Source organism: Helianthus annuus, chromosome 11 (genome assembly GCF_002127325.2).
Source record: "Helianthus annuus cultivar XRQ/B chromosome 11, HanXRQr2.0-SUNRISE, whole genome shotgun sequence".
Taxonomy (NCBI): domain Eukaryota; kingdom Viridiplantae; phylum Streptophyta; class Magnoliopsida; order Asterales; family Asteraceae; genus Helianthus; species Helianthus annuus.
Window position 1 is genome coordinate 166,609,212 of NC_035443.2, and position 26,237 is coordinate 166,635,448.

A 26,237-nucleotide genomic window follows, 5' to 3' on the forward strand; every position below is an offset into this window, starting at 1 on the left:
GGGTAAACGACGGTGCAGGGCGCGACGGAGGTGGAGGCGCGGCGGAGGTGGAGGGGGGCGGAGGTGGAGGGGGTGGCGGAGGAGGTGAGGTGTCGGCTGGAGAAGTGGAGATGGGTGCTAGGGTTCTGAGGTTTGAAGATGTGCAGGTGTTTTAAAAGAGAGAAGAGTCTTGAAGAGGTTTGAATAGGTGAGTCCAGATCTGCGTGAGGAAGAGGTCTAGAAGACCTTTTTTAGTGAAATCTCTTCCAAAAAACAAACACACTGCAGACCCAAAGGTCTGCGCGGCGCAGACATAAGAGGTCAGGAAGTACTTCTTGAAAAAAACAAACACCCCCTAAGTCACTAGGTTATAGTCTATGGGTTACCCGGGTTTGCGTAACATATTGTCTTTATTCAACCCGTGTATACGCGGATCTATAAACTAGTATATCTATATAGGGAATTATAGAGAGAACCCACTTAAGTTAAGAAAACTCAAAAAAAAACCTTATGTAACAATTTTTTTTTAATAAAAGAATTAGGGAATGTAAGTTACATGTTATCGAACATTTTGTAACAAAAAAAAAAAAAAAAACAAAAAGCGCCGTGGGGATTTTTTATAATAAATTTAAAAATATTCAGTGTTTATATATATATATATATGCAAAAATTGAATTTTTAATTTTTTTTATAAAAAAAATCCCCTCAACACTTTTTGTTTTGTTTTTTTTTTTTACAAAAAGTTCAATAACAATAACATGTAACTTACGTTTCCTAGTTTTTTTAGAAAAAGAAAATTATTACCTAATGTTTTCTTAACTAAAGCGAGTTTTCTTTCTATCCCTCCCAAGTAAGGAAGTTTTTCACGGCATTGCTATTCGTTTCTGCTGGAGTATTTGGAAGGCTAGGAATAATTTGATTTTTTTCCAGAAAGCTTTTTAACACCAATGAGGTCTTTAGTGAAGTTTGATCTTTGGGTTTTGTTTGGTATAAAAATAGGTCGAAAAGTAGAAGTATATCTTGGGGTGATTGGTGTAAATTTGTGAATATGTAACTGGGGGTTGCCGCTCGATTTCGAGTGGTCCGTTTTTGTGAATGAAGTTTTCTTTCCAGAAAAAAAAAAAGAGATTACTAAAACAAAATTGAGGTTTATCGATTTCTGAACACTCATATCGGTGTCTCTATATCCATATTTTCTATATAATATAGAAGAAAATTAACGAAAACAAATAAAACATCACTATATTGGATACTTTACTATAAAGAAAAATTATAGAAATTAAAGTACGTCTCTATATATAGATACTCGTATTCAATTCTCTATATTTTATTTTCAGAGTATAAAAATAAAAAAAATAATAAAATAAGTGTTTTAAGTAAGGTAGAGATAGAGATGGAGAGTTGGATGTGAAAAGTTTTTAAAAATAAGTGAAACTTAATTTTATTAAATTATACATATGGAAATAAAGGCTACACTCTCATGCACTATTGCATGCTATAAATCTTCGTTCATTAGAGAGTCAGGATGTTATCCTGAAAACGATTTCCTATTGCTTTATTTAGAGCTAGAAAATATAATCCACTTGTTTCTCAAGAATTAAGTTATCAAAAGGTGTGCAATATAAGATAAGAACCCATTTAACTATTTAAAACCCTCTTATATTTACATGATATCATATAGCAGGCCTATTTTGAAAAGAAAAAAAAAAACTGGAATTGGATATGATTAAAAATAAGTTGGATTTAGCAAAGATTGTCCTGACATAATGGATAAGGTACTATTCCGTATGCGAGCTTAGACAATTGGTAGTTTCGTTTTTAAATAAACTAGTCTTATCAAACTGGTGGCGCGTTGTGCCAAGGGCGATCATCAATCGGTATCAATTCGTTTCATAATGGTAAGTGGAAACCATGTGTTTCGTGGAAGTATAGGCAATTAGGCACTCGAAAAAATCTATGGTACATATGTTAACTGATGAGTCGAAGGTATAGAACGGACACGGTAAATATCTGGCGAATCAATTTTATAAAAAACGCACTAAATACAAATTTAACTTTAAAATTTAACATGATGTTCTAATAAGCAACACCAAAAACTAAATCTAAAACTGCCATAGCATTATAGCTATCCAACAGGAAATGCTATGATATGCAATAAGGACCTAGCTTCCAAAAGCATCGGCTTCACTACCAAGGACACTATACCAACATTCGGGCTCTCCCCTGAAAGTATGCAAAAATGTGGAAAACATTAACATCACATTTTCGAGATAATACACAACTTTAACCATTTATAAGCCATATATGCACTCTATAGGAAAGGACCATGCTAGAAATATAGGAACTATATTAAAATTCCAATAACCAACATACCAATCGTAATACTTCTATATAGAAGCAATGGTTTTCGAAGCACCAACAAAAACACGAAAATAGCATCCCTATGTAAAGCCAAGGTAACCATAACACCAGCAAAGTTACGGTGAACAGCACAGGCATTGACCCTTGTAATTTTGGCAAGTTATTAAGATTCCATGGGCTAGGAAAACTGAAGTATCCAGATCATTGTCATAAATAACTTCAAACTTCACCAACAATAAACAAATGCATCAATGTAGAAAAATAACAACCAAAATTAAACAAATTTAGAAAGCTTTGATTGGCCTCTACTAAATCTCAAATATAACAATTTACAATACACTTAAGACTGAAATGAAAATGCAAACTCATTAAGACATGTATGATAAGTCAATAATTTGGGAAAAAAACACTAATACATACCTGCATAGAGTAATAACAACTAACGTTGAATGATAACAAATTGGAAAATTGTAAGCTAATTCATGCAAAAGGAAAAAAAAACATATTATCAACGCCAAACAACAATTAAGAAAACTATCAATGGGAAATAACAACAAAGCATGTGTCCGAACCGATTGGTCAGACGACGACTACTTCATTTCATTTATTAGATTAGTATTAGTCGCCTACCCCGGAATGGAATGAGATGGAATAGAAAAAAAGGGCAGGCTAACCATTCAATGCCTATGTCTCATTAATATAGAGCCGAACCCGGTTTAAAGAGCTGCGGGTATTCAGTCTAATATAACCTTGATAACGTAAACACTAAATTTTCTTGGTACAATGTCCATGTTCCTCATGTTCTCAAAGAGTCGAAGGAAATGTCCATACAATTTGCATCAAAAAACTCGACATCTAAAGACGCTAACCAAAACGCGTTCCACATATGTTGAGTTGCGGGTCAAAACCGGATCAAGTTCTAAACTAAAACACAACCAAGCTAATCCATTTTCCAAATAGTCACACACATATGAGTCTGCCTCCTACATGTTTATTTTGTAAAGTCAACGAACAAACATACCTGGTTAGATATGTAGGCATAGCGTTAGTAAGTCCCCTGCTCTAGAATTGTTGTAGATGTAGCGATCTTGAAATCCTCACCCGATTGATGATTTCAAGTATGGCTCACGGTGTATATTGTAAAATCAGTCATGTTAAACAAAACTGATGATTATATATTTGTAGTCTTAAGTCACATGTCATACTTTTATAATAATTCATTATATCTATGAAAACAAACGACTTCTATTGCCAAAAATAAAATGAAGAAACACTTCTTTACAAGTAGTAGGCAAGATAGTCATAAGAAAATTGCAATTTCAGCCAACGTACTAATGGATGGGTTGATTCAGGATATGCTCTATTTGTAAGAGATAAAATAAACAAATAAATAACAGGTCAGAACTCAAAATCCGCCCAAATGTGTGTTTTTAATGCTTAACTCCACTTGAATCGTTTTATTCTAAACATTAGCTTGCTATTGGAGTAACATATATTGATCATCAAAGAAAATGAGACAAAATTCCATTCAACTTGACCCGTTTAGATCTAAATAAAAAAGTACATCTTTTGACTCGTTACCCAGCCCATCCCTTTCCCCAACTCTGACCAAATATTTATAGGTGTTCACATTTCTATAGTTTTTTTTTTCAAAATGATTCGTTACAACATATTGTAACTTCTTTTCTTTTCTTGTTAAAAAACTTATCATGCCAGCAAAAAGATGCAAAGTTAGGAAACAACCTGATTCTCTCTGGATCTCTAATGAACTCCCATACAAAACGACGGTAAGCGTTTGGTGAATATATGCCTACAAAACACACATACATACAATATATATTAATCTCATCCACCGCCTCATGTACCACAGTGGGATCCGGCTGAACATTTCTAACAGCTAGGTTTGTTCAACATGAAGAAAACCAAATACTAAGCTCCAAACAACGTTTAACAACTTGTGAGGCTCAGAGAGTGCAAAAGGACCAAGCCACCATGGCTGCAATAGAGGTTGCAGGTGATAACCTGCCATCCTCCACAGCTGCCACGCCATGGCAACATACTGACTTGATTTCGAGACTCATCATAGTCTCGTGTGTACCAATGACAAATTTAGGGTTTATTATATATTGTAAACCCTAAGAGACGACACAAGCATGCCCTATAATGAATGATTTAGGGCTTAGTATCAAAAATCCTAAAAGCCCTTCCTTGTGGCCAACGCCGCACCAAATTTAGCGATTTAGGGTTTAGCAACGTAAACCTCAAAGACGCTCCAACTACGCCATCATCGGAGCACCTTCCATAAGCCATCGACCTCAGGTTTACCATCGTACACCCAAACGGTCTTCCGTCATCACCATCATCGAACCATTTTCAACACAAGATCATGAGAGAAATCCATCAACAGACAAACACAAAAGTGAAATATTGACAGAGATGAGATGAAGATATAAGCCAGAAAAATCAAACCTACAAAACAGGTCTCAAACTCTTCGACAACGTGGTAGGCCGAAGGACACCAAGAGCGTGAAGGAGAAAGGCAGGTGAATCACCTACTTGCTACTATTCATTCTAGTTGGTTTATTCTAGGTGGTTTATTAATATATATTAATATTAATTAAGTTAATTTATTATTACCCCAATGTCCAATGTACGGAAGTAGTAGTTGCCCCGCCCGCATTGCGTGGCGACGGTCGAATAAATCGCAATCAATTAAAAAACGCTACTATAATTTTGCTAGGAAAAAAACTAAAATGATGATAAGACCGTAATTTTCGGCTCAGGGCAAAACTGTAATTTTTCAAGACTAATGAGCGAATGTTAAGCAGCTCTTTGACACGGGAAAAATTAAATGGAGTTAACCAATTAAAACAAAACACTTTTATATTTTTGCTAACAAAAACTAAAACGATGGGAAAAACGTAATTTTTAACTAAGGGCGAAATCATAATTTTAATTCGGGGATAAAATCGTAAATTAAATGGATCAATGGTGGAGTGTCAGGCAGCTGCCGGTATGACTGTAATTTTACACTGGGGGCAACCTTGTAAATTTAAGTTGAGGGCAAAATCGTAACGTAGCTGTGAGAAAAAAAACCTAATGACAAATCTGTAAATTTAAACGAGGCAAAATCGTAATTTTGATCCGAGGGCAAAATTGAAATTTTTAGCTGGGAGCAAAAGCGTAAATTTATTTTTAAGTGGGGGTTAAAACATAATTTTGAACCGATGGCAAAATCGTAATTTTAAGGGAAAAAAACTAATTTCAAAAGTGTAAATTTAAACGGGGCAAAATCATAATTTTGAACCGAGGGAAAAATTTTAATTTTTAGCTTGGAGCAAAAACATAAATTTATTTTTATAACATAATTTTAAACTGATGGCAAAATCGTAATTTTAAAGCGGGATAAAAACGTAAATTTGTCGAGCCAACAGGGGAGTGCCAATCAGCTGCTTGCCTGACACTATTAGCTTAACCTTAGCCGCCCAGTTTGGCATATGTGTACCATTGACTTTGAGTGAATTTATGAATAGTATAATATGTTTATATAGTCACCTCTTTGGTTCACAATAATTGTAATTTGTTAATTAAATTCTCTAAATAATAGGATGACATAAGTGGTATATTTTGGAAGGCAGAAACAATAAGAGTTCTATCATAAGTTCATTGGAACCACCGGTGGAAGACCTTAAATTGTTAATTGTGTTCGTTTTGTGGATTAAAGTTGGATAGAAGCTTAAGAGCTTGGAGTAAGAGTCTAAGAGAGGTCGTGTGATTTAAATCTTCATGATGTGTATAACTTTGTATTTTATGGGTTTCACTAGTGTTTACTGACCCGTTGCTATATATCTATATAGTGTTATGCCATTCAAATAAAATGTATTCACAATGTAGAGTTTGGTATATTAGACAACATCCATCATTAATTGACTACCCGTATAAAATTATAAAATTGACTTAATAATTAATTTGTTTATCTTAAACTAGGTTATAACCCCGTGTATTACACGGGGTTGAATAAATAAATTTTATATACTAAATAATAAAACAATATATCTTTAAAAACTTCATTTATTGTACAGGTTGAATAAATATAATTTTATATATCTAATTCTAATAAAAGAGTCATATTAATGCCACATGGCATTTCTCATTCAAAAGTTCTATTAAAGCCACATGGCATTTTCTTATTCAATTCACTAATAATAGATATTAATATTTCGTATGCATAAATATTTTATTGCATAACAATAACAATAATTATTTTGCATATGTCATAAGATTTGTTTAGCTATTTAATATTTAGTAATTTAAAAGTTTAATATTTCTTTAAGGACAATAGAGTTGTTTTAATTGAAAATTAATAATTAAAAAAACAAAAATAATAAATTATAATGATATAAAGTATAGTAATCACTAGGGATAAATAAAACTATCAAAATAATAATAATTTTTATATTTTAAAAGAATATATATAATATTGAATTAATTTACCCAATTAATTAATATTAGTTAAGAATACAAATATATATATATATATATATATATATATATATATATATATATATATATATATATAAGGGAGGGCGGGGCAACAAGCGGCTTCGAGGAACATTCCATAAAATGTCACCTGGCAATTCATAATGCTTTTTTTTTTAACGGCTAACTGCTTTCCACGTGTAAACCCACCCTTTCGGAGCTATGTCCAAATGCCGACTACTCGACCACCGCTAGAAAGCGTAGCACACCCCAGATGCGCGGAAACCCCGTGGAATAGGTAAAACCACGCCCCCCCCCCCCCCCCCCGGACTCGAACTTGGGTAAAACCCCAGGCCAAGCCCTCACCGAGATGTGTACAACCACTGCGCTGCAATGGAAGACACCAATTCCTTCCTAATGTAATTGAGCTTTTAAAATACAAGTTAATTCGATCTTTAAGCTTTTTAAATTTAATATGAATTCTAATTCTAATAAAAGAGTCATATTAATACCACATGACATTTTCTCATTCAATTCACTAATAATATATATTTATATTTCATATGAATAAATATTATAGTGCATAATAATAATTATATCTTTAGCTACTTCCTATTTATTAATTTAAAAGTTTAATAATTTTTTTAAGGAACAATTGCTATGTAAGGTTGGTTTGTTTCTAAAAAAATAGTTTTTATACATGACCAATAATATGTGGCATTGTCCAAAGTAAAAAGTAGAGATGACCTTAAGCTATTGATACTTGCTGATGATAGTTAAATACAAGCAAAACTACAAATGTCGTGTATAAAGAAGTGTTTACAAATTTATAAATGTAATGTGTATCTTGATTTTACATTGTTTGATTTAATAAGAGTAATTCATTTATGTAAATTAGATTACATATTATAAAATTGCATTATTTTTATTTTCAAATCCGTGTAGTACGCGGGTCTATAAGCTAGTTAAATAATAAAAAGTTATATCTATAAGAACCATATTGTACGGGTTGAATAAATGTAATTTTATATACCAAATAAAAAAGTTATATCTTTAAAACCACGTATATTACACGAGTTGAATAAATGTAATATGGTTTACCGAATAATAAAAATAATACATATTTAAAAAACCTTATTTATTACACGGGTTGAATAAATGTAATTTTATATACCAAATAATAATAAAAAAAATTACATCTTTAAAAATATATGCATTACACGGTTTGAATAAATATAATTTTCTGTACTAAATAATAAAAAATATATATTCTTAAAATAACCATGTGTATTATACGAATTGAATAAATCTAATTTTATTTATCAAATAATAAAAAGTTATATTTTAAAAAACCTCTTGTATTACATGGGTCGAGTAAATGTAATTTTGTATAATGAAAATAAAAATATTTAATATATTAATACAAAGTTTGGTTTTCGTGATAAAAATAGATTATTCTGTTGTTGCAAAATTTGTTAACGAAATCTCAATAAATTTAACCATTTATTTAAAACTCCGTAAATGTATCCCTAAAATGGTTTCTTTTATTATATAGTATAGATAGATTAAGTTTTTTATATTAATATCTCATGCTTTAATATATTGCTAGACATAATTAAGGTTTAAATTGTTTTAGTTCTAATTAAGTTAGACTGAATCAAAAGTGGGCTAAGCCCATTTTCATGTATTAAGATCAGTATGCGGACCCATTTGATAGTTCAATATTTTTAATAAGAAATTAAACTAATAATATTTAGTTAGAGGGTTATCTATAATACAAAATATTAAATTAAATAATATTTAGTAGAAGGGTTATCTATAATTAATTAGAAGAGATTAAACTAAAATAATAATTATCTATAAGAGATGGTGCTTGAATGCGTGACTTATGTCTCTTTTTCCATTTATAAAAAGTAAGATGAATCTAAGCTCCTCGGCCTATACTAAGTGAATGAGAGGGTATGGGGTTCCGGGTCTTTTTCCAGTCAAAATTGACTAAGAGGCAATCCCCTTTTTCTGTGATAATGTGAAAGGACTCAATTTTTTCTTTCTTCCCCAGTGAAATGTAGGAGGAACAGCCTTCCCGTAGTCACATTAAGGAGATTTTTTCTTGAAACTCTTTACTCCTTCACCCGTAGCAAGTACTCATTTTTATTTAGTTGATGACAAATGTCCTTAAATGGTTTCTTTTATTATATAGTATAGATTTAAGTCAAACATATAAGTGATTCAAAAAAAAATATTAAAACCATTTCAGTGAATCGATTTGGGCTTTGATTATAATTGTCCACTAAAGTTAGCTCTATTCCTTTCCTATACAAAGCCCAATTTCTTTTTTATTTATACGAAGTTATGCTTTAAATTTCATTCAATCCATTTTTCTTCTCAATATTTTTCTTAGAGAATGTCTTGCATAATGGATAAAGGTTTTTACATATTCATGATCCATTGTCTTCTCAGTGGGCAACTTTATTATTAGCCACCAATTCGTAATTTACTTTCATGGTTGTGTTAATAGTTCAATATTTTTAATAAGAAATTAAACTAATAATATTTAGTTAGAGGGTTATCTATAATACAAAATATTAAATTAAATAATATTTAGTAGAAGAGTTATTTATAATTAATTAGAAGAGATTAAACTAAAATAATAATTATCTATAAGAGATGGCCTAATATGATGACAATTGTCCCTAAAGTGGTTTCTTTTATTATATAGTATAGATTATAAAATTCTCCTGTATATTAATAGATGAACTAAATGAACAGTAAATAGTAATATAATAAAATATAGTAAATAGTAATATAATAAAATATTAAATACAGTTTTTTATGGTTTTATTATTTTCATATTATAATAATTGTTATCTTCTTTACTTTTTAATTTTGATAGCTTGGTGTTAACCCATACTTGTATCGAAAATACCAGTTTGTTATCGATACATGAAGGTAAAAAACAACACCAACCTGATACATAACACGCCAAAAGTTGGTACAGGATTGAGCTTGATAATCTTTTAGTTCGATAAATTTGGTACTACTACCCAGTACCATTTCCTCATCCCTGATCACGGGTACCGTACGAACAACGGTATCGTACAACTTTTTTTAGTTTCAGGGGTAGGGATGAGCTCGGTACCAACTGATACCGTATCGGTATTGGTACCGAAAATATCGGTTACGGTATCGGTATATGAAGGTAAAAACCAGTAGCGAACCGGTACCAGGAATGCCAAACGTTAGTACCGAACTGGTACTTAGGATCTTTCGGTTCAGGAAATTCGGTACCGGTACCCATTACTATTTGCTCATCTCTGACTACGTGTTTCTACCGAACAACATCATTACCATACAACTTTTTTAGTTGATTTTCTTTTGGTTATTTTTAGTGTTTTTTTCTACATTTTCTTTTTTTCTTCTCAACGATTCCGTGTGCAACGCGCTCGTAGTGATTTCAAACATATATAAACACAGACTAAATAACAAAACAAGTTCGCCACAACGTGGCGACGGTTTTATAACTTAATTAATTTGTTTCCCAATATGGCAATATTGTATGTACGGAATACTTGTGTGTAGCATTGACTTTTATTGATTTTACGAATAACATAATATGTTTATATCGTCACTTCTATGATTCATAATATTATATTCTTACAATAATGCTTAATACGAAGTTTGTCAAATTTGTAAAAACAAATGTTCTGAATATCAGATGCCTCAAAGGTTTAAGTATTTGCTATTTTGCTAACCATCTTTTTATAGTTTATCATAGGATTCATACTTTAGTCGACGATAGTTTATCATATATCTAGCTTATGTGTTATTGGTAAGGTTTTTGGTCATGTATGCTTGTCAGGATAAATTCAACCCTTTTAAAGTTCATCATCATCATCGTCGTCATCATCATACTCAGTAAATTTCATCAATAGCAAAGCTAAGTTAAAGTCAGATGAGGGTAAGATGTAGACAGCCTTGTCTCTACCCTGTTGGAATAGAGAAACTGCTTCCAATGAGACCAGGGGCGCAAGTATACGTTTTCACCCCCCCCCCTCCCGGTCGGAAATCTCAAGCTTCGCCACTGAGTCAGCCCCCGGCTCGATAGTAGTTTTGCATCAAGCCTTGGACATAAGGCACATAAGGCACATAACACTTAGCAATCAGGACGTACAAAGACCGATTGGTGCATGTACCTCCTTGTCTTTCGGCTATCAACGTCACTACATGATTCATGATTAATCGTACGCCACTTTTAACGTTATTTTCAAAAATTAGTAAAATAATGTTAAAATTAGTGTAATTTCACTTTTGCACTCTCAGCACCTACACATATATACATTTTGTTTTCTTAAATTCTTAAATTATGTGTTTTTTATTTATTTAGTAAAGCGCTTATGTGAAATATGGTTTGCTACTTTGCTTCATCAGCATAACTACGCTCTTTCTAATGTAGACTTGTGTACACAATAGCATGTAGTTGCATGTTTGAAACTTAATTGTCCATCAGGTTTATGCGATATTGTTTTTCATCTAATGTGCCGAAATTATCGCCTGTTGGTTTCATTTTTCGCATGTGGTTCAAAAGGTTTCACTATTGCCATTTTAGGTCACTTGGTTAACTTCATCCATTTTTTCTGTTAACCAGAAAGACAATTCTGCCATTTTATATGTAATTCTGTTATTGCCGTTCTAATTAACAGAATTACATATAAAATGACCGAATTGTCCTTCTCATTAACAGAAAAAATGGATGAATTTAACCCAGTAGACTAAAATGGCAACAGTAAAACCTTTTTAGACTCAAAGAAAAAATAAAATATTTGCATTAAACTGGTAAAATAGCTCAAACTACATAAACTACATGGACTAAAATGACACTTAACTCAATTTTATATATAGCTATGTTATTTACCTTAAAAGTAAAATCTTACTATATAATAAAAGAAACCACCTTAGGGACATTTGTCATCATATTATGCCATCTGTTATAGATAATTATTATTTTAATTTAATCTCTCCTAATTAATTATAGATAACCCTCCTACTAAATATTATTAGTTTAATATCTTATGGATAATTATTATTTAGTTTAATCTCCTTCTCATTTATAATATTACTAGGTTATAACCCCGTGTATTACACGGGGTTTAATAAATAAATTTTATATACTAAATAATAAAATAATATATCTTTAAAAACCTCATTTATTGTACGGGTTGAATAAATATAATTTTATATATTAAATAATAAAAAGTTATATCTATAAGAACCATATTGTACGGGTTAAATAAATGTAATTTTATATACCAAATAAAAAAGTTATACCTTTAAAACCGCGTGTATTACACGGGTTGAATAAATGTAATATTGTTTACCAAATAATAAAATAATACATCTTTAAAAAACCTCATTTATAACATGGGTTGAATAAATGTAATTTTATATACCAAATAATAAAAAATTACATCTTTAAAAATATGCGCATTACACGGTTTGAATAAATGTAATTTTCTGTACTAAATAATAAAAAATATTTATCCTTAAAAAAACCCGTGTATTGTACGAATTGAATAAATCTAATTTTATATATCAAAGAATAAAAAGTTATATTTTTAAAAAACCTCATGTATTACATGGGTCGAGTAAATGTAATTTTGTATAGTGAAAATAAAAATATTTAATATATTAATAGAAATTTTGCTTTTCGTGATAAAAATAGATTATTCTGTTGTTGCAAAATTTGTTAACGAAGTCTCAATAAATTTAACTCTTTATTTAAAACTCCGTAAATGTATAAATGAGAAGGAGATTAAACTAAATAATAATTATCTATATGATATTAAACTAATAATATTTAGTAGGAGGATTATCTATAACATAAGATATTAAACTAAATAATATTTAGTAGGAGGATTATCTATAATTAATTAGAAGAGATTAAACTAAAATTATAATTATAGTCTCTTATAACCCACCTTGTAAGTTTTTGTTTACGATTTTTCTAAAAGTATACCTTTTAAAAATAATTAAATAAAATTTTAAAAAAAGTATAAAAGTATACCTCTACATATTTTCAAGCAACCCATTTGTATTTTTTTTAATTATGTTGTTAGTCTCACACTCAAATAATGTCAAAGATATAACTTATATAGTATTACCGAGTTAACATATACAAATTTGGTGTACATTTGACGATTTTTTTTTTTTTTTACAAAAGGGTGTAGTTGAGAAACTTATTTACCAAAATGGCTTGTTATAAAATGAATTACCAAAATGGTTCTTTTATAAAAAAATAATAAAGAAACATTGAAAAATCCCCTAACCATCCCATCTTCTTCCTTGTCAAATCTGTGGACTCCATGGTTATCGCCACCAAATCACTACACCCTTTTAGGAAAAAAAAAAAAAGGAAAAAAACCTCTACATTTTGCGTATATTGTTTTTTTTTACTATGCATTTCTTGTTTAATGTGAGAGTTGAACCCAAAACCTTCCATAAGTGTTTTAAAATGTATTACCTTGTCATTAGACCACAACCCATTGGTCAAGATTTAGTACAGTTCTTGCATGCAAAAAAGACAATGACGAACTATGGAAATCAAAGGGAGAAGGTGGGTGTAGCCATATATGTCGAAAATTTCCGAAAATTAGAAAATCCATTAATTTTGTTAGACTGCTTTTTACATTACAATGATATTTAACGGCGATGTTTTTTTTTTTTTTTTTTTTGATAGTTTGCTTTTTCAAGATGGTAGAATCAGGGGCGTAGCACACACGAAGGGTGTGTCCAATCTCCAATGTTCAAACCTCTTACATTGCCGATTACAATCCATATTTTTTAAACTTGGTAAAAAATTACATCTACAATATAAGATATTAAACTAAATAATATTTAGTAGAATGGTTATCTATAATTAATTAAAAAAGATTAAACTAAAATTATAATTATCTATAAGAGATGGCCTAACATGATGACAAGTGTCCCTAAAGTGGTTTCTTTTATTATATAGTATAGATTTATTTGAATTAATTATATTTCAACGTTTTGTTTACTTTGGTATCAAATAAATTTTACAAAACTTAAAATAAAATTAACTAATATTATTTATCATTTATACATTTACGGAGTTTTAAATAAAGGGTTAAATTTATTGAGACTTCGTTAACAAATTTTGCAACAACAGAATAATCTATTTTTATCACGAAAACCCAACTTTGTATTAATATATTAAATATTTTTATTTTCACTATACAAAATTACATTTCCTCAAACCATGTAACACATGAGGTTTTTTAAGATATAACTTTTTATTATTTGATATATAAATATAGATTTATTTAGTTTGTAGAATACACAGGGTTTTTTAAGGAAATATATTTTTTATTATTTAGTACAGAAAATTACATTTATTCAAACCGTGTAATGTTCTTATTTTTAAATATGTAATTTTTTATTGTTTGGTATATAAAATTACATTTATTCAACCCATGTAATAAATGAGGTTATTTAAAGATGTATTATTTTATTATTTGTTAACAATATTACATTTATTCAACACGTGTTATACACGTGGTTTTAAAATATAACTTTTTATTTAGTATATAAACTTACATCTATTCAACCCGTAAAATATGGTTCTTATAGATATAACTTTTTGTTATTTAATATATAAAATTATATTAATTCAACACGTACAATAAATAAGGTTTTAAAGATATATTATTTTATTTATATAAAATTTATTTATTCAACCCGTGTATTTACACGGGGTTATAACCTAGTTATTAATTAACACAGACACTTGTATATTTTCATAAAGTTCGAAATTTAGATTTTTTTATCAATTTTTGAGATATGAGATTAATGATTATGGTTGATAATTGATGATGTCTTATCACTATCTTTCTATGATAAAAAGTCAGCCCTAAAAAGAAACAACTATGTTTAGATTGGGTAATAGATGATAAAACACAACCAGGGTCAAAGGATTTCATGTCCGGGGTTGCTAACTATAAACCACTAATAGGCTTGAAAGTTGAAACTTCATTTATTTTCTTTTCTTAATAAGAACACTTGTTTACATAAATACTGGGTCCTGCTGCTTTATAAATTTGATGTCCATTTTCTTAACGGGAAATAAATTGTTTATGAAAAAATGAAGTCCGGTTTCTTTAGGAGACGATTAATCTCGATTTTTTTTTTTTTTTTTTTTTGTGAAATCAAGTTTAATCGGACGAGCAATTTCTTATTATGTAGTGAGCATGTATAAAAGTAAAAAGTGGACATAAAACTTCTTCAAATGATAAGACTACTAACCATGGAAGTGAATTAAAACATCAGAACAAGTCATAAACTTATTCATATATTACTAGGGAACGGTTACGAGAAAACCTATAAAAATGTCAGAAAACTTTATATTACATGTATGTAACATATTATATGTTGTATGTTACACATATGCAATATGTGTTGCATATATGTAATGTATATAATTTATCATATATTGTATTTATGTAATATAAAATTGTTACATATATGTAATATATGATATGTTGCATATATGTGATGTAGAGTTTTCAAGTAGGTTCATTAAAATAATTTCTCTTATGATTACTAGCTACTGAATTAACCCACCCATCTATGGCATATTGAAGAACGTATAATTAACAAAACAAAATAGTAATAAAAAAAAAAGTTTCTAGTCTGTGCAAGTAAAAAAAAAATATATATCATAAATATCTATCATATATGCCTTTGAAAAAAAATATCTATCATAAATATCTTAAATCTTTTTCTCTTTATATATATATTAGTAAGTTTGAAACAGTATTAATTAAATTATACCATGTAATATATTATGATGTTTGTTTCGACTGACGTATGTTTTATGGTGTACTATGTTTTCTTGTAATTTTGGTGACTAGCGTCTCGCTATATTAAATAATATTTTTTTTTGTCCGTTCAAAAAAATATATTATGATGTTTGAATTTTAGATTTGTACTTATTAATTTTTGAGATATGGCATTACTCATATGATAATTGATTTATGATAAGGTATGTGTATTCTTACAATAAAAAGTCAACCACTATAAAGTCAAGCTCTTTTTAGTAATGTTGTCTTGACTCTTGAGAAATGATAAGCTCATAGTGTAATAACTAAGACCATGCGTAATGGTTAAACACTATAATGCCCCCACCATGGGGCGTTTTGCGCCATGTGGCGTCCTAGTCAGCAAGGGGGCATTATAGCAAAAGTGGTGTAGTGGGTATAACGCCCCCATAATGCCCCATTCAATCCTTAAAAAAAAAAAAAAAAAAAAACAAAGTTATTTCTTATTGGTGGGTCAAACATAAGTCAAACCTCCAACCAAGCAAAATGGCGTTTTAACAATCACGCCGGGAGGATTTTTTTTCAAAAAAAACGCCCCAAAACGCCCCATGTAATGGGGGTTTGGGCGTTTTTGGGCGTTATAATGCAATTTTTTTTAAAAAAAACGCCCCACTACGGGCAGTCTAACAAGTCTATCCATGTTTGGATGAGGTGGAAACGTGGATTCGAATTATTGGATGAGATATTAATCTTTTAATAACTAAACCGTAAATCTGTCCACTACAACCATTGAGCAAAATCATAATTCATATGTACAACGACGTGGTCTCCGTTGTTCGCAGGTCCATCTTGTTCAAAATATGGCTGACGTGTTATCTTTTACCAATTTGGATGGTGTTTTAGAATCTTTTAGCAACGATTATTCTACGAATTTCTGAGCCACGGGGAGTTGGTTTTCAAGACGATTTTTGAAACACATAACAATGTATTTTGAAACAATTAGCGACGGTGTTGGAACTATTATCGAGTAATAAGTCATATTAGGATTTGTTAGACCTTATTCGTTTTCAGTGTGTTATATTAGGTTGTAAAAAATCATATTATGTGGTAATGAGTTGTATTAATTGTACATTAATGAGTTGACCATTATGAGCTCTAATGGGCTTATTAGGTCCTTACTGGGTTGTAGTGGGACTTATGAACAGGGGCGCAGCATGTGAGGGGGGGGGCGCCCGACTCTCCGAACTTTTCAGTTAGTAGTGTTACGTATGTGTTTTTCGTATGGAAATTTTTAGGGATTTACGTTGACGACCCCCCGGTTTAAAAAAAAAATATGTATATACGTGTTCGCCCCCCGGTTTTCTGAAAAAAAATATGTATATACGTGTTCGACCTCCCCCCCCCCCCCCCCCCCCCGGTTTTCTAAAAAATATATTATATAAGCCAAATAAAATACTAAATTAGCCCAAATAAAAGAGTGTTATGTATGTTTATCATAAGCCCAAAATACCCATCTAAGAATCAAGGTAACTTTCGTGAATTGCTAAAACTCTTATGATTATTACATTTTTTGTTTTTTGCTCACAGGTTACAACTTGCCTTGGTTTGTGTCTCAAGAGATGTGACTCCAGTACACCAATTCTTCTCATACCTAGTTTTTATAATTAATGTAGTTTGTGCTTCTAGTAAGCGCCATGATGAGTTACAAATGGCGAAGGCGGATGAGATTAAAAAGTTACTAGAATTGGGTGAAATCAAATCGAGAAAAGGACAAAATCAGGTAGGGACATTAAGAAGGGCCGGTGATACACGTTGGAGTTCCCATTTTAAATCTGTTTGTAGTTTGGTTAACATGTTTGATGTCACCCGTGCTGTTCTCAAGGGAATAATTGAAGACACCGTTCATGCTACTAGTTCTCAACGTGGAGATGCTAATATAGCTTACGGTTACTTGCAATCATTTGAGTTTGTGCTTGTTCTTCACTTGATGAAAGAAGTAATGGCAAAAACTGATACGCTTTGTCAAGCATTACAAAAGAAATCCCAAGACATCCTTAATGCAATGGAGTTAGTTTTTGCAACAAAGGCTAGTCTAACTAATTTTAGAAACAGCGGATGGGATTCTTTATTTGAAAAGGTTCGTTTTTTTTTTTGTGAAAGGCATGACATAGATATGCCTGATATGAGTGCTCCATATACTTCTACTCGGTATCGGCCTCGTAAAAAAGATCTTCATGTTACATTCGAACATTATTATCGGGTAGATTTGTTTACAGAGACATTGGACAAACAACTACATGAGCTGGATAGTAGATTCAATAAGCAAGCGATAGAGTTGTTATCTCTTAGTGCGACTTTATGTTCAAAAAAGATTAATATTGATCAGATTGTTCTTCTTGTTGAGAAATATTATCCTAAAGATTTTACAGAGCAAGAGAGGGAGCAGTTACGTGGTCAGTTGGATAATTTTCAAGTTGAAAGGATAAATAATCCTAAGCTAAGTGGGGTATCAACTCTTTCTGAACTTTGCAAAACTATTGTGGAATGTCAGAAAAATAACATGTACAAATTGGTTGAAAGAGTGTGTCGGCTAATCTTAACACTTCCAGTTTGTCACACCCCTATTTTCCACGTGTCACCGGTGGGCCCGGTGGGGAGTATCGTGACGTAATTGATATCATCATAGTCAAACAACACAACATATAAATGCACAACGGAATCAAAAGATAGATTTATTTCAACTGAATAAATTGTAATGTTTAAGTATCACAAAACAGTCGAAACAGATCCACAGGCGGATCAAATAAAAAGAAACTGTTCAACAGACTTTGACATCTAAAGCTTGCGAGACTTGAGTAATGATGCCTGGAGTAGCCAGCCTATTTCGTCTAGTACCTGCACTTAGCCTTTTTGGAAAATACGTCAGTTTACACTGGTAAATAAAACTTAACTGACTCATTTTGAAAAGAGTTTGAAAATTGATTTGAATGCACTTCGGCAAAAATATTTTTATAACTTGGGACAATTCTTCAAAATAATCTTGTATACAGTTTTACTTATTTGTCGTCCATTAGGGCCGGTTGCAAGGCCGGACTTAAGTTAACTGACACGCCACAGGTATAATGCCCACAAGGTCGATTCCTTATAGTGGGATACCAGTTTTTACATAATGCATCTGTCAGGTGTACGCCTACACCCCGTGCTTAGGTTGTGGCCATTTCTTTGAACGATGCCAAGGATATCCGGGACATGGTCATTTAACCCCCAAGGGCCATACACCAAATAATACATATCAAACAGGTTATGTAAATACATCAATCACAATACGATTTAAATGACTACATACACCCGACCAAGCGGTACTTTTATAGTACCGTATCCCAAGCCCGTATAGGGAAAATAAGTTAAGGGTATTTACTTGAGCAAAGTATAAATCAAATATAGCAAGTGCACGTAGCTTTTACTGGGCTCCTAATCTGGAACGAAGGTTTTTAATAACCTATTAGAATCCTAACGGGTCTTTAATTAAGCTTAGACTTAGACCGGTTAGTGTGACACCCCGTTGAAACATTCTCACTCATACTAGCTTGACAGTGACTGCCTTAACTTTCGGGACGAAAGTTCTTAAAACTTGGGGATAATGTGACACTTCGGGTTTTCCCGGACAGCCTTCTTCATGTAACATTTCGTGTACGTATATTATTAAATGAAACCTATGAATTATCTGTTATTACGTGTTGTATGTATGTATATTATATGTGTGTTACAAGTGAGCCGAGACCCCAAGGACCCGACTCGAGACCACTCCCGGTCTCGAGTGAACAGTGAAAGTTTGGGCCGGTTGGGCCGTTGAGCCCCACTCGCAACATGCTTGGAGAAAACCCACTAGGGGTGTACCGGCTTTGTAAAGGGTATAAAAACCCAAAACCCTCACACTTTCTCCTTTACACTCTCATTCATTTCACTCTCTCAACTCTCACACTCTCTACCTCTCACTAAAACCCTAAAACCCTAGATCATCAACCTCCTCTCATCTCCTTTCTCTCTCGGATCAAAACCGGTGATAGCAAGGAATTCCGGTTCAAGCTTCGGATCTTGCTTGGAAGCTTATTCATCATATTCTCACACCTTAAGTCTAGCCGGTTAGTATCCCTTTTGGATTGAATGTTTAAAGAATGTTGTTGTGTGTGATGTTTATGTAAAGATGCTTGTTTGATGAGATAGTAACATGTTTTGCTTGATTAACTATGCTCCTTCATGTTTTAGATATAAACGGTTTGGTAAAAAGAGGGTTAGAACCATTCGAATTATGTTAAGCGTTATAGTGATCTCTCTATCTTAGCCATTTTTGCTCATAAATGCTTGATTGTGATAAAGGAACATGTGTGTGCATAAATCAATGTTTGATGGTTATACCATCCGATTTATAATGATAAAATAGGGCAAATTTGGTGCTTAATGATTGTCTTATCTCATTGTTACAAAGTTGTGTTAAAAACCAAGGATTAAATGTTGGTTAAATTGTTTGAATATTTGAATATGCATTATGAACTAGATGAAGGAGATATGAACATTCAAAAATGCTTGTTTTGATCCGTTTTGCTTAGTAATCAGACAAGGAAACATGTTAGTGCAATATGGTTGGATAGTACACATTATCATGAAATCAAAATGCTATTGGCTAGTACATAGGACAGGTTCTAGAAGGATTCAGGTGCACGTAACAGTGGTTGCGAGTCGGAACCCTTGGTTGTGACTCGAGACCAAAACGTGATTCTTCGAGATCTCCCGGTTGCGACTCGCAAGCAGCACACTCGAGACCAAAGCATGATGAACCGAGACCGAGGTTGCGAGTCGGAACCCTTGGTTGCGACTCGAGACCAAAGCATGATGAACCGAGACCGAGGTTGCGAGTCGGAACCCTTGGTTGCGACTCGAGACCGTGTATTCTCGAGTAGAAACCGCCCTTGTCTCGACTGGGCTGCCTAAGTGTTATTGGGCCAAAAGCTTGTTGGACTATCTGTTGACTGGACTGCATGTGTATCTGTTACTGTTTGTGAAAATGTTAGAGCAGGCCCAATAACCCAACTGTTTGAACGTATGCATGCTAAGTGTGTCTATACGTGTTTGCTATACGTGATTACTTGTACCCCAACTTGACCTATATTTGGTAACCATGCTAGGACGTGGTGACCAACGTGTTTGACCAAGTAAAATATCTACCGAGCAACCCAAGGTGAGTTCACAACCTAAAGCATGCGTTCCCGGTAGTTTAGGAAACGGAACTACAAACAACACTATTCCCTTATGAGGGATACAACTTACTTTTCTTCCCTTGTTATTGGGAACCTTTAGTTAATTACTGTTTATACGGATTGCAACCAACGGCACTAAACGAAACTCTATCACTCAAGTCCCTACTACTTAATACCGATTAGTCGCCGGGGCCAGGTGAACGGGTTATTAGTTGATAGCGCTATTTAGGTTTTACCAACCTCACACCGTGCCATGGTATGGGATCGGTCGTGAACTAATGTACTCAGGCATCCGTCAATGATGATAGAACATTGACATCGGGGCATCCTGCGGAAACGCAAACGGTTACCTAGTGTTCGGTATTGGAAAAACAGTTTAGTCGCTAACTTTTGGGGTAGCTCCCCATGGCATGTATAAACGAGTAAATTAACTGGTGAAACAAGTTTTTGGTAATTAAAACTGGACAACTAGTGAACTCCCTCAGCATTGTTGTTGACACCTTACTGCATGCTTTGCAGGTAAACAGTGACTGAGGAGCTGCTGCTTGGGAATGTGTAGTGTTCGTCAAAACCCGTGTGTTGGGTTTTAATTATCTTGAACTTTGAACTATCTTTTTGGTTTATGCTTCCGCTGTTTTTGTTTAAACTAATTATCGAACTTAAACTACGATGTTGCTAACTACTTTGGATAGCAATCATTTTACTATTAACCAATGCTTAGTATAATTGGTGGCTGGATCCTGGTCAGTCACGCCCTCAAGCGGATGTTACTCCGCAGGTGGAATTTGGGGGTGTGACAGATTGGTATCAGAGCCATTGGTTATAGTGAACTTGGTTTTAAAAAGGGGAAAAATCTTTTTGAGAAAAACCAGACTATAACCCGTGACTCGTGACGACACTACACTCCAAGTGCAAGGCTCGACTTATCTGACCTCATAGCTCGGACCCATATTTACTTGCTTGTTTGTCTTATGCTTTCTGCTTTACTATACGTACTAGTTTGCCTAATTAGATAGATACGCCTCCCCTCTTCTATCTCATTCTCGCTATGTTACGACACCACACTCATACTATGTTTTCTGGTTATGAAGACAATGAGTGGACGCGGACGAGGAAACGTCAACATGACTCAGGCTCAGTTCACTAACCTGATCAACACGGTGGCTGCAGCTTTCGCAGCTCACCCTGGAGGTAAAACTCGTTATTTTAGGATGTGTAGATCCTACCATCGCATCGTCTTGTCACCTCTAAACCCATTCGTATCACTCTCACAACAGGTCAGCATGCGCCGGTGCAACCACGTGTCTGTACTTTCAAAACCTTCATGGATTGCAAGCCTCTTCCATTCAATGGCACTGAGGGTGCCATAGGTCTTCTGCACTGGATCGAGAAGGTCGAAGCTGTCTTTGCTGTCTGTGAGTGTCCCCCTGCTAATTGGGTGAAGTTTGCTACTGGTACCCTTGAGGGAAGCGCACTTTCATGGTGGAAGGCGCAAATTCAAATGCTTGGTTTGGAGACTGCTAATGCTACTGCATGGGAAGATTTCAAGGATATGATCAAGGAAGAGTATTGTCACAGGGATGACATCCACAAACTCGAGGACGAGTACTATGGTCTCAAGATGGTTGGGTCAGAGATTGAGACCTACACCAAGCTGTCCAACGACTATGCTGCACTTTGCCCAAACATGTCCCGACCCATGTATCGAAGGATCGAATTGTACATCAAAGGCTTAGCCCCAGAAATCAGGAGCCATGTGACCTCGGCCAACCTCACTACCATACAGCCTGTGGTTCGTCTTGCCCACAAACTCACCAACCAGGCTGTGGAGGAGGGCAGGTTGCCCAAAAGGATCAGTGCTGCGGAAGGAACTTCTAGTGATGGCAAACGAAAGTGGGATGGAAATCAGGGCAAGGATGCTAACTCTACTCAAGCCCCAGCCCAGCAAAGGAAAACTGAGAACAACAAAGGCACTCAGCAACAGGGTGGCTACCGGGGAAGCTACCCTAAGTGCAACAAGTGTAACAGGCACCACCATGGGACATGTAACAAAGGTCAGTGTCAGCGATGCAACAAGATGGGGCACGAAGCCAAGGATTGTAGAAGTCAGTTCCCAGCAAGGCAGAATCAGCAACAACCCCAACAGCAACAGCAGCAGGGAAACAACCGCGGATGTTTTAAATGCGGGGCAACAGGGCACATGCGAAAGGATTGCCCTGAACTGAATCAGAATCGCAACAACAACCAGGGAGCTGGGAACAATGAGCAAAACAACAATGCTGGGAATGGTGCAAGGGGAAGAGCTTTTGTGATTGGAGCTGGAGAAGCAAGGAACGACCCCAACGTCGTGGCGGGTAAGTTCCTACTTGATGATCGTTATGTTTCTGTGTTATTTGATTCCGGTGCCGATGCCAGTTATGTATCCCTTCGCATTAGTAAGAAACTTAAGCACCCGCCCGCATTATTAAGATCTAAGCACGTCGTCGAGATAGCCAACGGTAGGAACATTGAGGCCTCGCACGTGATCCACGACTGCAAATTAGAATTGTCTGGTCAAACGTTTAGTATCGATCTTTTCCCTGTCAAACTTGGAAGCTTCGACGTCGTCATCGGTATGGATTGGTTATCCAAACATCGCGCTGAGATCCTCTGTCAAGAGAAAGCAGTTCGTATTCCTCGTCGTTCTGGCCAACCCCTCATCGTTCAAGGCAACAAAGGTGGAGAAGTCACAGGCATTATCTCGCTTTTAAAAGCCCAGAAGTGCTTACAAAAAGGGCACACCGCTATTCTAGCACTGGTCACCGACACCCTCGAAAAGGAAAAGAGGATTGAAGATTTTCCAGTAGTACGTGACTACCCCGAGGTATTTCCTTAGGAACTACCTGGACTCCCTCCCCACCGTCAGGTCGAATTCCAAATCGAGCTAGCTCCCGGAGCAGCACCCATAGCTCGTGCGCCTTATCGTCTAGCCCCTGCAGAACTGAAGGAACTCTCTACGCAACTACAGGAACTATTGGATAAAGGATTTATCCGTCCTAGTTCATCACCCTGGGGAGCACCAGTACTCTTTGTTAAAAAGAAGGATGGCACATTCCAAATGTGCATCGACTATCGTGAGCTGAACAAGGTTACCATCAAGAATCGTTACCCTCTCCCGCGCATCGACGACCTATTCGATCAGTTGCAAGGATCGAGCTACTATTCTAAGATTGACCTGCGATCAGGCTATCATCAGCTGAGAGTTCGTAATGAAGACATCTCTAAGACTGCGTTCAGGACTCGTTATGGTCATTACGAGTTCCTCGTTATGCCTTTTGGAATGACTAACGCACCTGCGGTTTTCATGGATCTCATGAACCGAGTGTGCAAGCCTTACCTCGACAAATTCGTGATTGTGTTTATCGACGACATCCTGATCTACTCGAAAAGTCAAGAAGAGCATGAACGACACCTACGCCTTATCCTCGAACTCTTACGCAATGAGCAATTGTACGCCAAATTCTCGAAGTGTGACTTTTGGCTTCAAGAGGTCCATTTCCTTGGGCATGTGGTCAATAAGGACGGGATTCACGTCGACCCCGCTAAGATCGACTCGATAAAGAATTGGCCTACGCCCAAGACCCCAACCGAAGTTCGCCAATTCTTGGGATTGGCAGGATACTATCGTAGATTCATCAAAGGATTCTCAAAGATTGCTCAACCCCTCATGACTCTTACTTAGAAAGGCATTGTTTACAAGTGGAATGAAGCTCAGGAGTCGGCCTTTCAAAGGCTAAAGGATAACCTCTGTAGCGCTGCTATTCTCTCGTTGCCGGAAGGCACTGACGACTTTGTGGTTTACTGCGATGCGTCCATTCATGGGCTCGGTTGCGTATTGATGCAACGCGAGAAAGTTATTGCCTACACTTCTCGACAACTCAAGACGCATGAAAGAAACTACACTACGCATGATTTGGAACTGGGAGCAGTGATCTTTGCTCTTAAGATATGGAGACATTACCTGTACGGTACCAAGTGCACTATCTACACCGATCACAGGAGTCTCGAGCATATCTTTAGGCAAAAGGAGTTAAACATGCGACAACGTCGATGGGTCGAACTCTTGAATGACTACGAATGCGCCATCAAGTACCATCCGGGCAAAGCCAATGTCGTGGCAGACGCCCTTAGCCGAAAGGACACGACACCAAAGCGCGTGCGAGCATTGCAACTTACCATCCAGTCTAACCTCCCTACCCAGATCCGAAATGCTCAAGTCGAAGCATTGAAACCGGAAAACATCAGGGCTGAGTCTCTGCGAGGATCGAGACAGTGATTAGAACAGAGGGAAGATGGCGCTTACTATGTAACAGGGCGCATCTGGGTCCCACTCTATGGAGATTTACGTGAACTCGTGATGGACGAAGCCCACAAGTCCCGTTACTCAGTACATCCTGGCTCGGATAAGATGTACCATGACTTGAGGACAACATACTGGTGGCCTGGCATGAAGGCCCACATAGCAACATATGTCAGCAAATGTTTGACTTGCGCAAGAGTCAAGACAGAGTACCAGAAGCCAGCAGGCCTACTCCAACAACCAGAAATCCCGAAATGGAAATGGGAGCAAATTTCCATGGACTTTGTTACAGGGCTACCTAGGTCTCAACGCGGAAATGACACTATTTGGGTAATAGTAGATCGATTGACCAAGTCCGCGCACTTTCTGGCTATTAAGGAAACAGACAAGTTTTCTACCTTGGCGGAGATTTACTTAAAGGAAGTAGTTTCGAGGCACGGGGTGCCAACCTCAATTATTTCCGACCGAGACGCTCGTTTTACTTCGGAATTGTGGCAAGCTATGCACAAATCCTTTGGCTCACGTTTGGACATGAGCACCGCTTATCACCCGCAAACGGATGGACAGTCCGAACGCACCATCCAAACCCTAGAAGACATGCTTAGAGCGTGTGTGATCGATTTTGGCAAGAATTGGGAGAAGCATCTACCGCTAGTGGAATTCTCCTACAACAACAGCTACCACACTAGTATTCAGGCAGCACCTTTTGAGGCATTGTACGGTCGTAAATGCCGGTCACCTCTCTGCTGGGCGGAAATCGGTGATAGTCAAATCACGGGCCCAGAGATGGTGGTAGATACAACGGAAAAGATTGCCCAGATCAGACAACGCATGGCGGCAGCTCGTGACCGTCAGAAGAGTTACACTGATAAGCGTAGGAAACCACTAGAATTCCAGGTCGGTGACCGGGTTCTACTTAAAGTCTCACCCTGGAAGGGTGTGGTTTGCTTTGGTAAACGGGTGACGGGTGGTCCTTGGGACAACCCTTAAGCA

General features: G+C 35.1%; 1 protein-coding gene and 1 long non-coding RNA gene across 2 annotated transcripts; one reads left to right on the top strand and one right to left on the bottom strand.

Annotated features, from left to right (window-relative positions):
- Positions 1 to 1,977: 1,977 nt before the first annotated feature.
- Positions 1,978 to 4,918, bottom strand: LOC118484124. Its single transcript, XR_004872778.1, has 2 exons — positions 2,353 to 4,918; positions 1,978 to 2,202 (listed from the first exon to the last, which is right to left on the bottom strand). It is a non-coding gene; the product is annotated as an uncharacterized LOC118484124 (long non-coding RNA).
- A 12,440-nt stretch (positions 4,919 to 17,358) lies between these two features.
- Positions 17,359 to 20,220, top strand: LOC110888725. The gene is made up of 2 exons (XM_022136236.1): positions 17,359 to 18,231; positions 20,206 to 20,220. Exons 1-2 carry the CDS (start codon positions 17,359 to 17,361, stop codon positions 20,218 to 20,220), a joined length of 888 nt encoding a protein of 295 aa, XP_021991928.1.
- Positions 20,221 to 26,237: the final 6,017 nt, after the last annotated feature.

Excerpts from the sequence above, each read along its gene's own strand:
- LOC110888725 (XM_022136236.1), top strand. The coding sequence starts at position 17,359 with ATGGCGAAGGCGGATGAGATTAAAAAGTTACTAGAATTGGGTGAAATC.